Below are 16,257 nucleotides of genomic sequence, written 5' to 3' on the forward strand. Positions count from 1 at the left end.
AAACTAACCAGGATGGAGGAATCTTCCAGCATAGTGCCAACTTGATTTCTCATGTCCCACAATGCATGTGGTATCTCCAGCAGAAGAGTCTCACCATCTAGCTCTGGTGGGTAAACATGAGCAATGACAATAGCCTCCCATGTTTTAGGACTTCAGGCATCTCCCTGACCTATAATTCACAAGATAGTTGTCCGTTCCTGGACCTTCCACTTTCATTAAATAACCTATAGCCTCTGACAGTAGCATTATTCATCCACACAGGGTACACCAATCAAAACTCTTTTTATTTTAGTTTATGTTTTAACTAACTAAAAATCATAAGGTTTTCTTATGTTTTATCACGTGTCCTTTATCTGACTTCCACAACCTCTCCCCTCCTCTCTCTGACCTTTATCCCTGATTTAACCTTTCCACGTGTAGTATTCCCTTCCACTTCTATATCACATATATTCTACTTTCTTCCCGGCCTTCTCCACTAAGCCCCACTTCCTGTCTCCTGAGCCCTTTTCTGGTCTCTTTGTCACTTCCATTTGTTTATAGAATGCTTCAGTGTTCCAACTGAGTAAAGTTAGAGGCTGGTGTGTACAGGTAGTGTGGGGAGTATGTATGGTGTGTGTGTGTGTGTGTGTGTGTGTGTGTGTGTGTGTGTGTGTGTGTGTCTGTGTGTGTCTCTGTGGTGTGTGGGGGTGTGTTTGTTTGTGTGGTATGTGGGTACCAGCACTAACCGAAGAAAATACGAGGCACTCTCTCATCTCGCTTACTTCTCAGAACGAAATCCCATTTTGATCCTACTCACACAGTTATATTTACTTTGAAATTGTCCACACGTTGTACCTGATGAGCTGGTGGGTCTTATTTCTAGGCATTCTGTAAAATTGTCTTCCATCCCCAGAGCATCCTAACAACACTCCTGTTCCCCTGCCAAAGCTCTACCAGACTTCAACGCCACTACTTGTTACATCTTTCATCAGTTCTCAGCCACTCTTTTCCTTCACATGTCTACGTATGACTTTCCTCTCACTCCAACACAGCAGCATTTGCCGTGCTGCATATGCAGCGTATCCCAGTATTACTTGTATTCTGGCTAGTTGTACAATTACCCAATATATAAATTGTCATAACCTAAGCTCCCTACCTAAAATACAGAGGCGAGGATGCACACATGCTAGTACTTACCATACTACCTTATAAAACCAAAAATTACTTGTTGAAAGGATGATATCAGGGTGAATATGGGAACGGATGAATAAATGAGCAAGTGTCTGGGCATTGAGTAGACAGACTGCTTTAAAATGTCAACATCTTGCCAAAACATGTGTATGCTGTTGTCAAAGAATTCACACGCAGAGCAGGATTTCTGGGTGAGAGTGCTTTACGGCTGCCTATAGATAAAGCACTTGCTTTGTTAATTATCCACAGCAATGTGAAAGTTCCTTTGATGTCATACCCAGCCAGGTAAGATGAATGAATGGACAAAATTGAAAGAAGGTCATGGTTAAAAATGTGAACTTATATGAATTTTGACACTTGGCAACAGCAAAAAAAAAGAACAATCACACACACAAAAGAAATAGTTTAAATTTATAATGTCTGCCCCAAGCATAAAATAAAGGGATGGGAAAACTGTGACTCACAACTTTACTTAGAGCTGTTACATGTACAGAAGCCAGCTGCAGTGTCTGGCAACATGCGCCTCTCTGATTACATCTACGCAGAGAAGACAAATGAGTTTGCGTTATCTCTTTGCTTATCTTTTTACTGAGACATGAGGATGATAAACATCTAGGCTGATAACACTGGGTTTGACGTTTTCAGTCTAATAAACAATTCCTAAGAGATCTCCAAGCAGATATAAGACAAATATTTCTGACATCTCAAAAAACATAGAGAAAATGCCAACTGATTATCAATTTAGTTATTTACATGCAGCCAAAACCATAAACAGGGATCTGGAAAAATAAAAGCCTTTGAGGAATGCTGTGTCTTTTGCCTTCAAAGGAAGTTATTCTCCGAACTTATAAAATAATGGGTAAGGCAGAGAGAAGCATCATAAAAGAGAAATTGTCCAAAAAGCTACATGTCGGCTTTTGATCTCTCCTTCATGTGGAGTTAGACAGTTTGAGAGACCTGTCTTCACGCTATAGATTACTGACCTCTTTACTCCTGAGGCTACATATGCCAACACAGGAAGTTGGAAAGAAAGCCTTGTATTCCACAAGCCCAAAGAAATTCCTAAGAAAATTCCCAAAACTGAGCATGAGGGCACATCCCTATAATCCCAGAATTTGGGAGACTGGAACAGGAGGATTATAATTTCTTTGTCAGCCTAAACCACACAGCAAGAGCCTATCTCAAGAAAACAAAATGCAAGTGAAGCCTTCTGAAAGTCCCTCACTCAGTGTTTCAGTTTGAGCCAGCAGTGTGCTCCAGAGACACATATGCTGAGCTCTTGACTCCCAGGCTGGGATAATGATTTTAAAGGATGCTGAGCTTTAAAGAGGTAGAAACGAGGGCTGGAGGAATGGGTCAGTGGTTTAGAGCACTTGCTTCTTTTCCAGAGGGCCAGGGTTTGGTTCCCAGCACTCAAGTCAGGCAGCTAATAATAACCTGTAACTCTAGTCTTAGGGTATCTGATGCCTTCTTCTGGCCTCTGTAAGTACCTGAACACATGGTATGGACACACCCATGCACATAAAAATAACAATAAATCTTTAAATAATAAGTAGATCTGTCCTGGCTGGTAGACATAGGTTACAAAAGGTTGGCCTTAGAAAGTTACACTCTGTAAGACTCTGATCTGGAGAGTCTATACTGAGAAGCACCAAACGAGAGAGACGGAGACCGGGTCGGTACAAAAGCAAGAGGTCCATTGTTCCAGTGTGCTGGGGTCCACCTGCTCACAGGAGTGAGGCGACCCCGAACAGAAGAATCTTAGGGTTTTTATATTCTTAGGCTGGGCAGATTTTGGTCACAGTTCCTGGAGGGGAGGGGTAGGTGAGGCTGTGGAAACTTCACCGTTCCTTCGGCAGGGTTGAGTGGAGACTGAGTCTCCAGGGAGGTTGTCTTATCCCAGCTAATTTCTCCGATGGAGTTTCTAGAAACTGCTAGCAGGTCTAGTTTATGCCTGTGCGTAGTCGTTCCTGGAACGCAGGAAGAGGTGAAGTCACCGAGAGACAAGTTCTCATACAGAACATGGTATTAAAAGCAGAATATAAGTTACGTACAGGATATGGCATTAATTTTGCCCCTACAACCCAGTCCTGATTGGAGCCTGCTGCGCTTCCCGGCCCATTGTGGAACCAGAAGGGTTCCGCCTCGTGTTGCTATCACTGCCCCCGCTAAGGAAGCTGCTCCCACGCCATGCATTCTCCATCATGGCAGACGATAGCCCCCCCAAAGCCAAAATAAGCCTGCCCTCCCTGGAGTTGGGCCTGCCAAGCTGGCCACAGTTGATGTCTCTGCTGTAAAAACCAATCCCAAACGCTTAGGCAAGAATACAGGAACCTCGCTCAGAATCCTCCACCTCAGTTAGGATTTAAACTCCTACAATCGATCAAAGATACCATCTCCATAGGAGAGAAGGGCCCCAGAGGGATCAGTGCCAGTAGGAGCCTCTCAATCTGTTATAGCACCCAAGGCCTGGGAATGCAAATGAGATGCGGCCTCATTTGCATCCATTATTAGCACAGCAGGATAATCATCTTCTCCACTGTCTTCCCTCTGTGTGGGAAGGAAATGCAGCCGATTACCTATGCTTTGGATTGACTCCAGAGCATCACAAGCAGCCATGAGCATTGCTGTATCATTGCCTTGGTTGTTTATCGCTCCCTGCAGTCCTGCGCAGATGGTCTGAGATTTTGACCAAGCCATTGGTGACAAATTAGGGCATAAAATATCACTCAAGTGAGTCGTGTTATACAGCAGCCTATTTGAGTTGAAAATACTGCACTGAAAAAACAAAACACCTTTGTAAACATCACTTATGTATAAGGAGGTGTCTCTCATGCGTTGGTGGTTTTTTTTTTTTTTTTAAATCATGCAGAGTGGCAAGCCTTATGATCACAGAAGCATTGTCATTCTTTCTAGAACATTTTTATCTTTATAACAAGCAAGGCAATACTAATAGTTTTGTTCGACTTTTCAAAATGCTTTAAATCTTAGGTTTGATAGTAGTTTAAACTTATCTTCTCTGATAAGAACATTTTAGAATTCTGGAGTCTAACGTGTTTTTTTAATTATAGAACTGTATGTTGGCTCGAAAACAATAAGCAGAGCTGGAAGCAGCTGTCAGTGAAAACTGTTACTAAGTGCTGTCCGTCTCTTCTCTGCTAACTAGCTGTGTTACTTCTCCTTTCTGCTGAAAATCACCCTGCCTGACTTCCTCTGCTGCTCAAATAGGATACAGAGTTGGCACACCTCAGCTCACTTCCTCAAATGCAAATTGAAGAGTGCACGGCATATAAAACTGTTACCCGTTCCTCACTTCCACTATGTGTGAATGTTCCCAAACCATAAAGGACCCCCTGATTACTGGAAGCCACCTCTGGAAACTGCTGACTCATTTCACTATGCCACCTTGGTCTCCACTAGGCTCACATTTAAGTCCGACAGTCTGGCAGCATCAATTCCTTCATGGTCTAGCGGTTAGCTATTTTTACCCTGACTTATTGACACTTTTTCCACTTAATATAAACACACACAAAAAAAAATATGAAAGCATGCTATCTCTGCAACCAATAAACATGACACTACTTACTTTTCTAATTACATGTTATAATAATGGGTTATAACCTAAATTGATGAGACAATCAACAAAGAGACATGCTGGTATCTATGTGGTACAGGCTTTCAGAGTAATGTAAGCTCAAGGAGAAAATACGTTTTCCACGAAAAAATCTGAGGATTAGATTTTTTTTTTAGATGAATCTTCAATTTAAATGTGTTCTTAAAGGAATATGAGGAATTAACAAGAAAGGGAAAGTATCATGAAATCATATTTGAGGACATCCCCAGAGATAGACATTAATATAGTCAGTGCAAAAGACTGAGAAAATATCCATCTGGCCATTGATCAGGTGGTAAAGTGCAAACCTAACATGCATGAAGCCTTGAGTTCTGTCCAGAGCACTGAATAACAGCGCACGCCTCTCATCCTGGTGCTTAGGAGGTGGAGGCAGGAGACTTGACATGCAAGATCACCTTTGTCTACATAACAAGTTCAAGGCCAGACTGGGCCACGTGAGACCATATTTCAAAAGAAAATGTGCAGGCAAATGAAAACAGTATCCCATAAGCTTTGTTGATCATTGGTGTAATTGTTACTGAAATTCTATGATGTAGATACTTGATTTTCCCACTTTCCTGCTGCGCAACTTCACCAGGCATGGGACACGCGTAGACGCATAGTTATAAATTCAATGTAGCTGTTTCTCTCAACAAGGACACCAGTGGTTCTCAACATCAGTCACATGGAGACACATTTGTGGATCAACGATGCTGAGCAGGCAACACAATGAGGATCTCTATAGTGCCTTTTGGCTTGAAAGGTAGCACAAAAACACTTACTTGTAGCTAACCACACAGACATTGGTTCTGTACCATGCTGCTACGGTGTCAGTAGGCATCTCACCTCGCCTTGTTAGGGTTGGGATTCCAGGTGGGCACTGTCATACTTGATTGATATGATGAGAGGCAACTGAGTTTCATTCATGCCAGACAAGCCACCATTAACTTAGCTGAGTTCCCAGGCCAGGAAGTATGTGTTTTAGGAGATTCTACATAGCTATGGAAACAAAGCATGTTTTTGTAAATGTTTTATATTTTGAAATTATAATAAAATTAGATAATTTCCCACCTCCTTTTCCTCCCTCCAAACCCTTCCATGTGCAGCAAGTTACACCCCTGCTGCTCTCTTTTAAATTCATGGCTTCTTTCATCTTAATTGTTGTTGTTGTTGTTGTTTTTGGTGGTGATGATGATGGTGGTGGTAGTGGTGGTGGTGGTGTGTGAGCATTCCTAAATATAACCTGCTAAGTCTATATAATGTTACAGATATGTATATGCTTCCAGTGCTAGCCATTTGGTATTGGACAATAAGTTGGTGTGTGCTTCCCTGGGGAAGACTTCCGCCTGCGCTATGCATGTCTTAGTTGTCAGTTCCTTGTCTAGAGTAGAGGCCTTTCGAACGTTCTCCCTATGTTGGCATGTTTCTTGGTGCTGTCCTTGTTCAGGTCATGTTTAGGAAACATGTTAGTGTGACTTCTTGGCTGTGACTTCTGACCCCTCTAGATGACAGCTTAAAGACAATTTGTGCATCGATTTGAAAACAACTGTTTGGCCATCTCTGCCTTCCCAACCTTTCCTCATCTAAGATGTTAAACACAGGTATTTATTAGTCTCATAATAACTATGGTCAAACTATAGAAATTAGTCCATTAGACCTATAATTTTGAGATACAGTAGAGAGTCTTAGTTACAAATTTAGATAGCTTGAATTCTTTGTTCCCCATCATTTCACAGGCTCCAGGCTCCAGACTGCCAACATCTTCAGTCTGTGTGTAGTAAGTGACACTATTCTAATCACTATGACCATTGTCTGCCCCTTTTGAGTCCAGGTTTCCCAATGTAAAGTGTAGTGGTAAGAGCAGGATGACATAAGCCAAAAAGAAGGACATTGCAAGGAGGAGAGAATCAGTTGACAACACAAAAGCTATTAGGGAGGAGGGAGGTGGAGGAGTGGGGCAGGCAGAGAGAAAGTGGCTGCTGGTGTCCTTGGGCTTAACTACAAGCACATCGTGTGTATCTTAGTAGAAACGCAATCTCAATAGGAAAGTAAACTGAGGAAGAGTGCCTTCTGTCACTACAGCTCCTTGAGGCAAGTCATGACAGGCTCATTCTATGCTCAGTAGAGACATGGAAAATCACATTATCTTGATTTTTTTTAAAAAAAGAATTAAAAGCAAAAAACATCTAGAACCTGCATTGTAGGGACCTAGAAACAATTTCTGTTGGTTTTACTGATCGTATGTTAGCAGCGGCGCCTCACTTTCAGGAGGTTGTTTACACTTCGCAGGGTTTTCTCAGCTATCACAAGCCTGATAACAGCCAGGTAAGATTTTACAAATGAGAAAGCCAATCCGAAAAGCTGGTCTTCGGCATCCGTTAGAACAAACTGTAGAGCTGAGCTAGTCACAAATGTCCCTGCAAGGATCCAAGGGGGCGCATACACCTTGCTTTCATCCAGCCAGGGCTAAAATCGACTGGCTCAGAGATTCAAACCCATGATCTTCTAACCGGCCTGTATGGAGTCAGAACTCACAACCCGTGAGTGTGCGTTCTAACTATCTGCTGAAAGCATTCAGGACGGAAACCTTGGCACTGACGCCATATAGAAACCGGATGCTTATAGGATTCCATGGCTAAGCATAATGAAATTAACCGTTCAAAGCTATGTAAATATATATATGCTTTAAATAACTAAGTAAAATAAACAGAGATTTGTATACCTGCCACTGGCCAAGTTTGAGGCTCTTCTCGTTTAGTTGGTATAGCTCCTTAAACATTACTTTTTAATTTATTTCTCAAATGAGCAAGCTGAGAATTTTCCTAACTTAGCCGGCACAAAGAGTAAGAGCATCGGGATCTGACTTACCTCCGAAACTCAAGTACCAAATAATTCTGCCTACCATGTTTTCCTTTCACTATGTAAAACAAGTGCAATAAAAAGTATAGGAAGCCGTCTGTGAGAAAGACGGTTATCCTGCATACACACACTCATTGTCAAGCACCACCAGTTCTTCGACCTCTAGGCCCCCAAGAGCACTTTACCACGTTACGGTAACTTAGAGAGTTTCACTTGCGCACCAGCTCAGAGTTGAGGTTTAGTACGTGTGACTAGTACAGGAATCCTCTCTTCCTCAGTGCTGTCAAGTCGCACCACAATGTGCATAGCATTTTTTTGTAAGTCGCTGCCACCTAATCTCCCCCAGGGACGTCAAGGCTGAGCCACAATTCTTATACCCACGTTTGCTTAGTTTCCCATCACTTTCTCCGCGCAGTTTTTTTTCCCCCTCGGGTTTTCCTCCCTCATGTTGGGTGCCCATCCAGGCTGTATCCTTTGTAGCAAGCGGTAGCTGGATCCCTCACACCTGGATCCTCTACCTGCGACGTTTTTCTCTAGTTATGGCACTCAGGAAAAGGTCTCTGTGTCCACTGCATGGGTCCTTGCACCTTGTCCAGAGATGTTTCTCTCTCTTCTTTCTCAATACTTTGGGGTTTTTTGGTGGCTGTTGTTTAATAACTGAGCCTTTTCTTGCATGTGATTTAATGTCTAATTCTCTGTGGCACCTTCACAGAGCCTGTGAAAACACACTAAGTTTTCCTGCTAACGATAAAAATGTTCCCTCTGCCCCGCCCCTCTCTCTCTCTCTTCGAGACAGGGTTTCTCTGTGTAGCCTTGGCTATCCTAGACTCATTTTTATAGATCAGGCTGGCCTCGAACTCACAGAGATCTGCCTGCCTCTGCCTTCCAAGTGCTGCGATTAAAGGTATGTGCCACCACCCCTGGCAAATAATAATTTCTCAAATTTCTTCTCCCCCTGCTGTGTTACATTGGAATGGAGGCAGGGACAGAGAGGCCAGGCAGAGAGAAGCTGATCCCTTCAACCATTTGCTTTGGCACTAATGTCTCAACTCTGCCTTACTGCCTTTCACTATGCTTTTGTCCAAAAACATTTAGAATAACTTTTTCTGGCTTAGAAAAAAAAATCAGTTTATGGAGACTGGCCCAACAGGCAAAAAGCATGCTGTCAAGCCTGATTGACAACCTGAGTCAAGTTCCTGAGATACCCATGCGCGCGCGCACACACACACACACACACACACACACACACACACACACACACACACACCACTACACAGCACACTAAATTAATTAGTTAAATAATTAAGAAATAAAGTATACTTTTGTAAAAAAAGAAAAATGAGTTTATAAGTAAATACTGAACTTTTGGTGATTAGGTCTGAACTCATTCAATCCTAGAAGTATCCATATTACTATGTTTAAAAATCATTCAGTGGGATAAGGTAATGAGAAAAATATAGACAGTAGGTAACCACAGAGGTAGACTTAAGAAGATCTGGAAAAACACAAAAGGTAAAGCTGGCATGGAGAAAGGGATAGGAAAGTTGGGAAACATGATGAAGAAAACTTCATTGCTCAACTACTGCGACATTTGCTTTATCTGTTCATCGACGGGTGGACACCTACGTTGAATATAAAGTTAATGAATGAAAAAACTTTGGTATACAGCCATTGTAATGCTCACAGGGATGACATTAAGTGTTTCTTAATTTATCAAAAAAAAAAATCTGACTGAGCCAAGAGGGCTTGGCAGGAAAGCAGAGAATAGAAGTCATTTAAAGATATTTAGGGTCTTGGGTATCCAGGTACTTCAAGGATAAAGGGACTGCCAGCCTGAGCTCAATCTCAGAGCCCCATGTGGTAGAAGGAGGGCTCTGACTCCCTCAAGCTAGCCTATAACCTGCGCACATGTTCACCCACGTACATACACACAACCTCCCTGGACACACACACACACTAACAATGGTGATGATGATACTAATAAGTGATATAATTTCTAAAGTTTTAAAGATACCTAAGACCCAAATCACAGGCTCTTTCCTATCAGCTCAGACACAAGAGCAATGGAGGTAAGCACATATTGGCCACAGAACAATCTAAAATGTAGTTTTGTCTATAGCGTTCGTGTATTTCATATACATGAGGCTATGAGGGCATATTCATCAATTGACAAGTCTTGTGTATAAATAGAGCCTCAACATGCACTGGCTGGACTGTAGGCAGATAGTTACGATCCACAAATGTCCTGGGAATCTCTGAATTCCACTTGTTCTTACCTCAGAATGTCAAATATACCAACGTGAATCAAAAACAGCTTCATAGACGCTCCAAATCCCCATGCTTCAAGCTCCCATCCGAAGAAAACGCCTTACATTTTACAATGTAATTTTATTATAGCATGGAAATCATTTTCTTTGCACAATCGTTCTTTAGGGAGACACCTGTTTCTGTTTCCGTTGCCATGTTTTCATCTGTAATGTAGCAATGATGATTTGTGCGAAGCACATCAATTTTACACCTGTTTAATTATTTCCTTAATAGCACTATCACATTATTTTTTATTTTTATGAGAGGCTTGAAGTTGATGTTTTGTTCCTAAATTTATTCAGAACAATCTAACCGTAGCTTAAGGAGACTCTCGGGGTACAGCTTGAACTGGATAATTTAGAAAAAGTTCAAAACAATAAAAACATGGAAATGTACATTGTATAAAATGGAAAGGAAAAGGAATCAAGAATTTGATTTTCCCTGTGGGAAATAACGTTAATTTTATGAGAAAAGAATGTTTCTGGTTTGCTTCAGGGAAAGGTTTTAACAGATTTTTCTAAAAAAAAAAAAAAAAAAAAAAAAAAAGAGCATTTTAAGACAGGAAGTTGGACCATAATCAGTAAGCTGGCAAGGTCAGATTGAGCTCGGTAATCAGCTAGGTCTTTGTTTAAAGCTACTTATGAATAAATTTCTTTTTTCACATCAGGAAGAGTCAGAGCCTGAGAGTCCTTTGGCAGCTGGAGAGCATTTGACACAATCTTCCTTTTCAGTGAGGAATTACCACATGGCATTAACTCCTAAATTCTCTTTTTCACGCAAGAACCTTTGCCTACAGAAGCAGTGAGATGCAATGCCACACACACCAAGCGGAGATTTCGTCTGCATTGTGATTTCCTTTTTACTTCTTTGTTTAATCTTTCTTTAAATTCCTTGATTACTTAAGGAAATAGATTGGGATGGTATATGCATAGAACATGCTCTGTTACCGCTGTTCTTAATACCAATGATCCGTGAATACTTTAAGGTAGGGGCCTGCAAACTTTCTCAAAAAGTCTTTGTTTCAATGTTCTAGGGGGCTGAGGAGATATTCATCAGTGATTGTACTTGCTGCTCTTGCAGAAGAGCCGGTTTCTGGTCTCAACCCAGATGGAATCTTAATCAAAATAATTAACATCAAGGGCATATACAGTAGTAGGGATGTGGTGGGGTTCGGGGAGAAACTCTATTTATTGCTGGTAGAAGTTAAACTGGCATCTTCATGCATCAGTATGAAAAGTTCCCAGGAAACTAAAATTAGGACTAGCAAATGACCCAACTGTAGCACGCAGGAGTATATTCCAAAAGACAGCACATCATCATGCCCCAGAAATACTTGCACATCTGGGTTTGTTACCACTCTATTCATAATAGATAAGAAATGGCACCAGTCCAAATGCTCATCAATAGATGATGAAGTGATAAAGAAATTTTTATGGTGCATATGCGCAGTATAATGTTTTTCCGTCCATGAGGAAAATTAGATTGATGACATTTGCAAGGGAAATGGGATGGAACTGATATTTATTGTTGAGCAAAGATGCTAAGAATCAGAGAGGCGAATATCATATGCTTTCTCTGATACCTGGATCCTAGGACGTAACCTTTATTGAAAAGGGGTGACTGTTCAGTATGTGAGATTGTATGTCATGAAAGTAGAAAGGGAACATGAGAGTGGAAAAAGATCTTAGAGGAAAACGAAAAGAGAGGACCTGGAACATGTACCATATGAAAGCAGAAGGAGAGCATTGTGGGAGAAGGGGACCAGCGGGAAGGGAAGAGAGGCAGGGAGAGGGTGTCAGGGGGAGGGTCGATAAGAAAAGTAGACATAGAAAAACACCATAATGAAGCTCCTTAATTTTTATGCTCATTTTGGGCAACTAATTTGGAGGCTGAGAGAGTATCTCCTGTCACTTCTCTGTAATTCCAGTAGCTCCGAAAATTAAATTATAATCAAATTCTGTGAGTGGAAATCTTGTTTTCTTTAATGGGATGCTTCTGATTGTTTTGCTTTGGTTTTGGTCTTGATTATTTTTGAGATTGTAATTTAATTACATTTGTCCCTTTCCTTTTCCTCCCTTCAGGCTTCCCAATCACCTCTCTCCACTCGTCTTCAAATTCATGGCCTCTTCCTTAATTCCTTATATATATATATTATCATTCCCCTCAACCATATTGGTTTTTTTATATGAGATACACAGCTGACTTGTAACTTCTTAACTCAACCAGGAAGAGGGGGAAACTGATCATTCACTCGTTCTCATCCTACAACCCCTAACCTGAGGTATGGGAGGCAGTGTTCTTCGGCTCTGTTTTTACTTACGAAAGAAATACAAAGCACACATATACACTCCGATAAATGCTTTTTTTCTTTGTGAAGCTGGCAGGTCATTGGGTTTCAGCTCCTCTGCTGTCCTGCACTATCTGTGTGACCAGCCACCTCGCTTCCTCTAGTCCTCTAGGGAGACAGTGCATTTTCAGAGTAGACTCTGAGTTCACTCTTCAAAGCTCCTGCGCCTGGAGAAGAGTGTGTACACCTGTCAGGGAGTAGCAGAAACTGATTTTTGTGTCCTTCCAGACTTTCACTCAGTAATTACGTGGATTTAGAGGGGCTTTAGATATTATATTTGGTGCTTGTGTTTTGAATAGGTATAAATAGGAATAAAGCAATTTTTTTTGAGACAAGGTTTCTTTTTATAGCCTTGACTGTCCTGGACTCACTTTGTAGACCAGGCTTCCTTGAAACTCTGAGAGATCCACCTGCCTCTGCCTCCTGCATGCTATGATTAAAGGCGTGTACCACCACTCCTGGCCTAAGGCAATATGTCTAATGAAATGTATTAACCACTCTCAATATCTGGTTAGGTTATGAATTGCTGATAATCTAAGAATTCTTTTTTTCTTCCATGTGTGTGTACGATGCACATGTGTATTCATGCATATTCAAGTGTGTGATTTCAGACACATGGGTGCAGTACACATGTGGAGAACACAGGACCTCAGGTGTCAGACCTCATCTTCACTTTGTTTGACACAGGGTCCCTTAGCTGTTAAACACAGCTGTCCCACAAGCTTTCAAGGATGTTCCTTTCTCCCATCATGCCCTAGGGCCCTGGGATTTCTGACTCAGAACCATAACCCCATACATGGGTCCTGGGCATCCCAACTTTGGTCCAAACACTCATAGGAAAAGAGCTTTCACCAGTGAGCCATCTCTCTAGCCGAAAGCTGATTTTAACTCACTTTTTAGAATTATGAAAGGTTTATGTCATTCAAAGAGAAAGCTTTCTAAAATATGAAAATGAGAGTAGTGAAGAATTCACAGACTGTAAATCTATGTAACTAGAATTCACTTTAATTCAGAAACTAATAGAACTCAGAATTTGTAGACAGAAAAGCTACCCTTTTCAAACAGTAGGATTTATTGAACTAGAATTTTATTGTACCAGGAATTTTTGTGAGTTTTATACAATGATAACAATTGACAGTTCATCATGGCCTAATCAATGTGCATTTTCCTATGAAATTCTTTGTGATGCATTCAGGCCATGCTTTCAATTTAATTTTATGATTTGGTTTCACTTTAAATCTTCTCAAAATTCTTCCATAGTAGTAATAGCCCATACTTACAAATTATACAATGTGACCCTGTAATTCTGGCATCAAAATAACATGGTGAAGTTATCAAACTATAAAATTCTTTCGAGTATGTCTTCTTCAGTTTTTTCTTTTTCTTTTCACTTATTATTTATTTACCATTTTATTTGGGACAATATCTTAACCATGTTCCTGGCTGTCCTGGATGTGCTTTATGGACCAGGCTGGTCTCGAACTTGGAGTAGTCCCCTGCATCCTCCTGGCTAGTGTCGGGATTAAAGTGTGCACTACCACACCCAGACTAAGCTCAATAGATTTGCTCTTTAAATTGGCTTCACTGTCAAATGAAATAAATGGGCTTCTGGTGCATCTATATCTAATGCCTTATCAGAGGAATTGAGTCCAAGAATAAATACCGTGTGAAAGCAAATGGCTATTGATCAGAAGTTTGGTTACTATCAAAGTTGGAGTAGAAAGACCCTGAGTTCTAGAGCGGAGGTTCTAACCTCTAATACAGCCCGACATAAGCAGAGGCGGACCTCTGCCGATGAGCAGTGTCTTCTGGGAGAACTCACGCTTTCTGCCGCATCCTTCCCCAGGATCTGCCACTGCGAAGGAGACGAAGAGAGCCCACTCATCACACCCTGTCGCTGCACGGGAACCTTGCGCTTTGTCCACCAGTCCTGTCTCCACCAGTGGATCAAGAGCTCAGACACACGATGCTGCGAGCTCTGCAAGTACGACTTCATAATGGAGACCAAGCTCAAGCCCCTTCGGAAGGTACAGTGTCCCGGGGAAGGGCAGAATAGGGGTGGGAGGAGGCTTGCAAAGCAGACTTGCTTGCTTCCAAACTTGCCATCCTCCCGTACTGATTGGTGTTCGCGGAGGACGATTGCCCAGTAATGCACTCAACACGCAAGATACAGCTGTGTCTTTACTGGCAAATCAGTTTGTTCTGTTTTATTTGTATGACTTCAGACTTAAGTGCCATCCTCCCAAGATTTTTTAAAGATGCGTGTCTATGGAAAAACATTGAAAATGCATATTAAGTGTGTATATATGGGAAAATAAGCTTATAATTCAACGTACTTGACTTGATGTAAACCAAGAGAATGTTCTTCTTTTGAGGTCATTTCTCTGGACTGGATGATAGAATCCACTAAACAGCATGAACTCGCCTACATTTGTAAAACCTGACTATCGAATAATAAGATAACAGTCTATTCTACAAGATGTGGCCTAGATTATATTTAATTTCTTTTAACGTCTGGGCTGTGGTTTTATATATCACTAGAGGGGTTAGAAATAGAAGCCACTATTTTCTATGTTGCTCATCAAGTTGCAAGAGATATAGAAGTGTATTTTTAATCTATAAAATGGGTCTTCACTATGTCATCTGTGTTCATTCTTTTCTGGAACATGATAGTAAGACTGTGAGCCAAGTATAAAGTTAACATTTCAGGCAGTCACCAATAGACCACGTGTCAAGGAGACGTGCAAGGGCAGTGTTCTGTGTATAATTCATTCTCCAGCCCTGGGATTTAACATGTAACTTATTCATCTTTTTGCTGCCTAACTGCAGATATATATATATATATATATATATATATATATATGTATATATATATATATATGTATATATATATATCCCTCAATATCCAAAGGGAATGTGGGGACTGCAATTTAAATAATGAATCAGCCCAGAGCTGCTTTTTCATTTAAATTAAATGCAGAGCTAAATTGGATAGAAAGAGCAATGCATGGAAATAAACATGATGAGTTCCAGAGTGAAAGGAGATGAAAGCAAACAAGAATATCCCACTAGGCCAGGCATCCAGTGGGCGACAGGCCATGTAACCATGGTGATTCTGTAATCCATTCATTCTGTACATTATGGGGAGGGAGAGTAACATGCTCTATCTTTGAGGTAGAGTTGATTAATTTTAATCTTTAAGTGATTTATAGATCTCAAAACTATGGACAGATTACTTTGGAGGAAATGCATTGCCTTTGTTTTTAACTTGGGATGACGCACATCCAATGGGCGACTTTCTGGTTCTCTGGGTCCCTGAGCGATCATTGCAGAAGTGGGACACGATGGGTACTGCACAGTCTTTGCTTTACATGCTCTGCAGACCGAAGGAGTAGATGATGAGCTTGTCATTCTTTGAACTTCTTTTCTTGTCCTTCAGGGAAGTGGTTTCACAGCATCTGCATCCTCCCTTGTCCCTTTCCCCTTCCCCTCTACCTGTGCAAAATTTTTGTTTCAACTTAGTCAAACAAGATATTTGAATTCAAAAGCAAGAATCTAGATAAATAACATATCCAAATTGTTTCTTTTATATTAAGCTGGCCAACACACACAGAGACACACACACACTTGGGGAGTATAGCATATTAACCATGATAATGGGGAAAAATTCAGAACCTAACCTAGCATGAATAGAATAACTCCTTAAATACAACTTAGATCCTTTATTACTATTTCATTATAAGTAATTTACAGTCACCCTGCTTATATCCATCACAATGAATATGTTGCTACCATTAAAGTGGAACCTACCTGCTTATTAATGGAATAGCATAATTTATTTACAAGACAACATCTATTTTGACTATAAGTATTGACAAAGGACACTATTTAAACAGGCTTCATATTTGCTATCATAATTATACTGGAAGGGCTAGCATCTAACACAGATGCAGCTCCTTGG

General features: G+C 40.9%; 1 protein-coding gene across 11 annotated transcripts in view; it reads left to right on the forward strand.

Annotated features, from left to right (window-relative positions):
- The window catches only part of MARCHF1 (membrane associated ring-CH-type finger 1), a 758,727-nt gene that overhangs the window by 697,904 nt on the left and 44,566 nt on the right, over positions 1 to 16,257 (forward strand). For all 11 annotated transcript variants that reach the window (XM_084758388.1, XM_084758391.1, XM_084758390.1 and 8 more), the window contains one exon: positions 14,143 to 14,323. In XM_084758388.1, coding sequence (XP_084614514.1) covers positions 14,143 to 14,323 — 181 coding nt within the window. The remainder of the gene's footprint in view (positions 1 to 14,142; positions 14,324 to 16,257) is intronic.

The sequence above is a fragment of the Acomys minous genome (genome assembly GCF_964271855.1).
Source record: "Acomys minous genome assembly, chromosome: 15".
Taxonomy (NCBI): Eukaryota; Metazoa; Chordata; class Mammalia; order Rodentia; family Muridae; genus Acomys; species Acomys minous.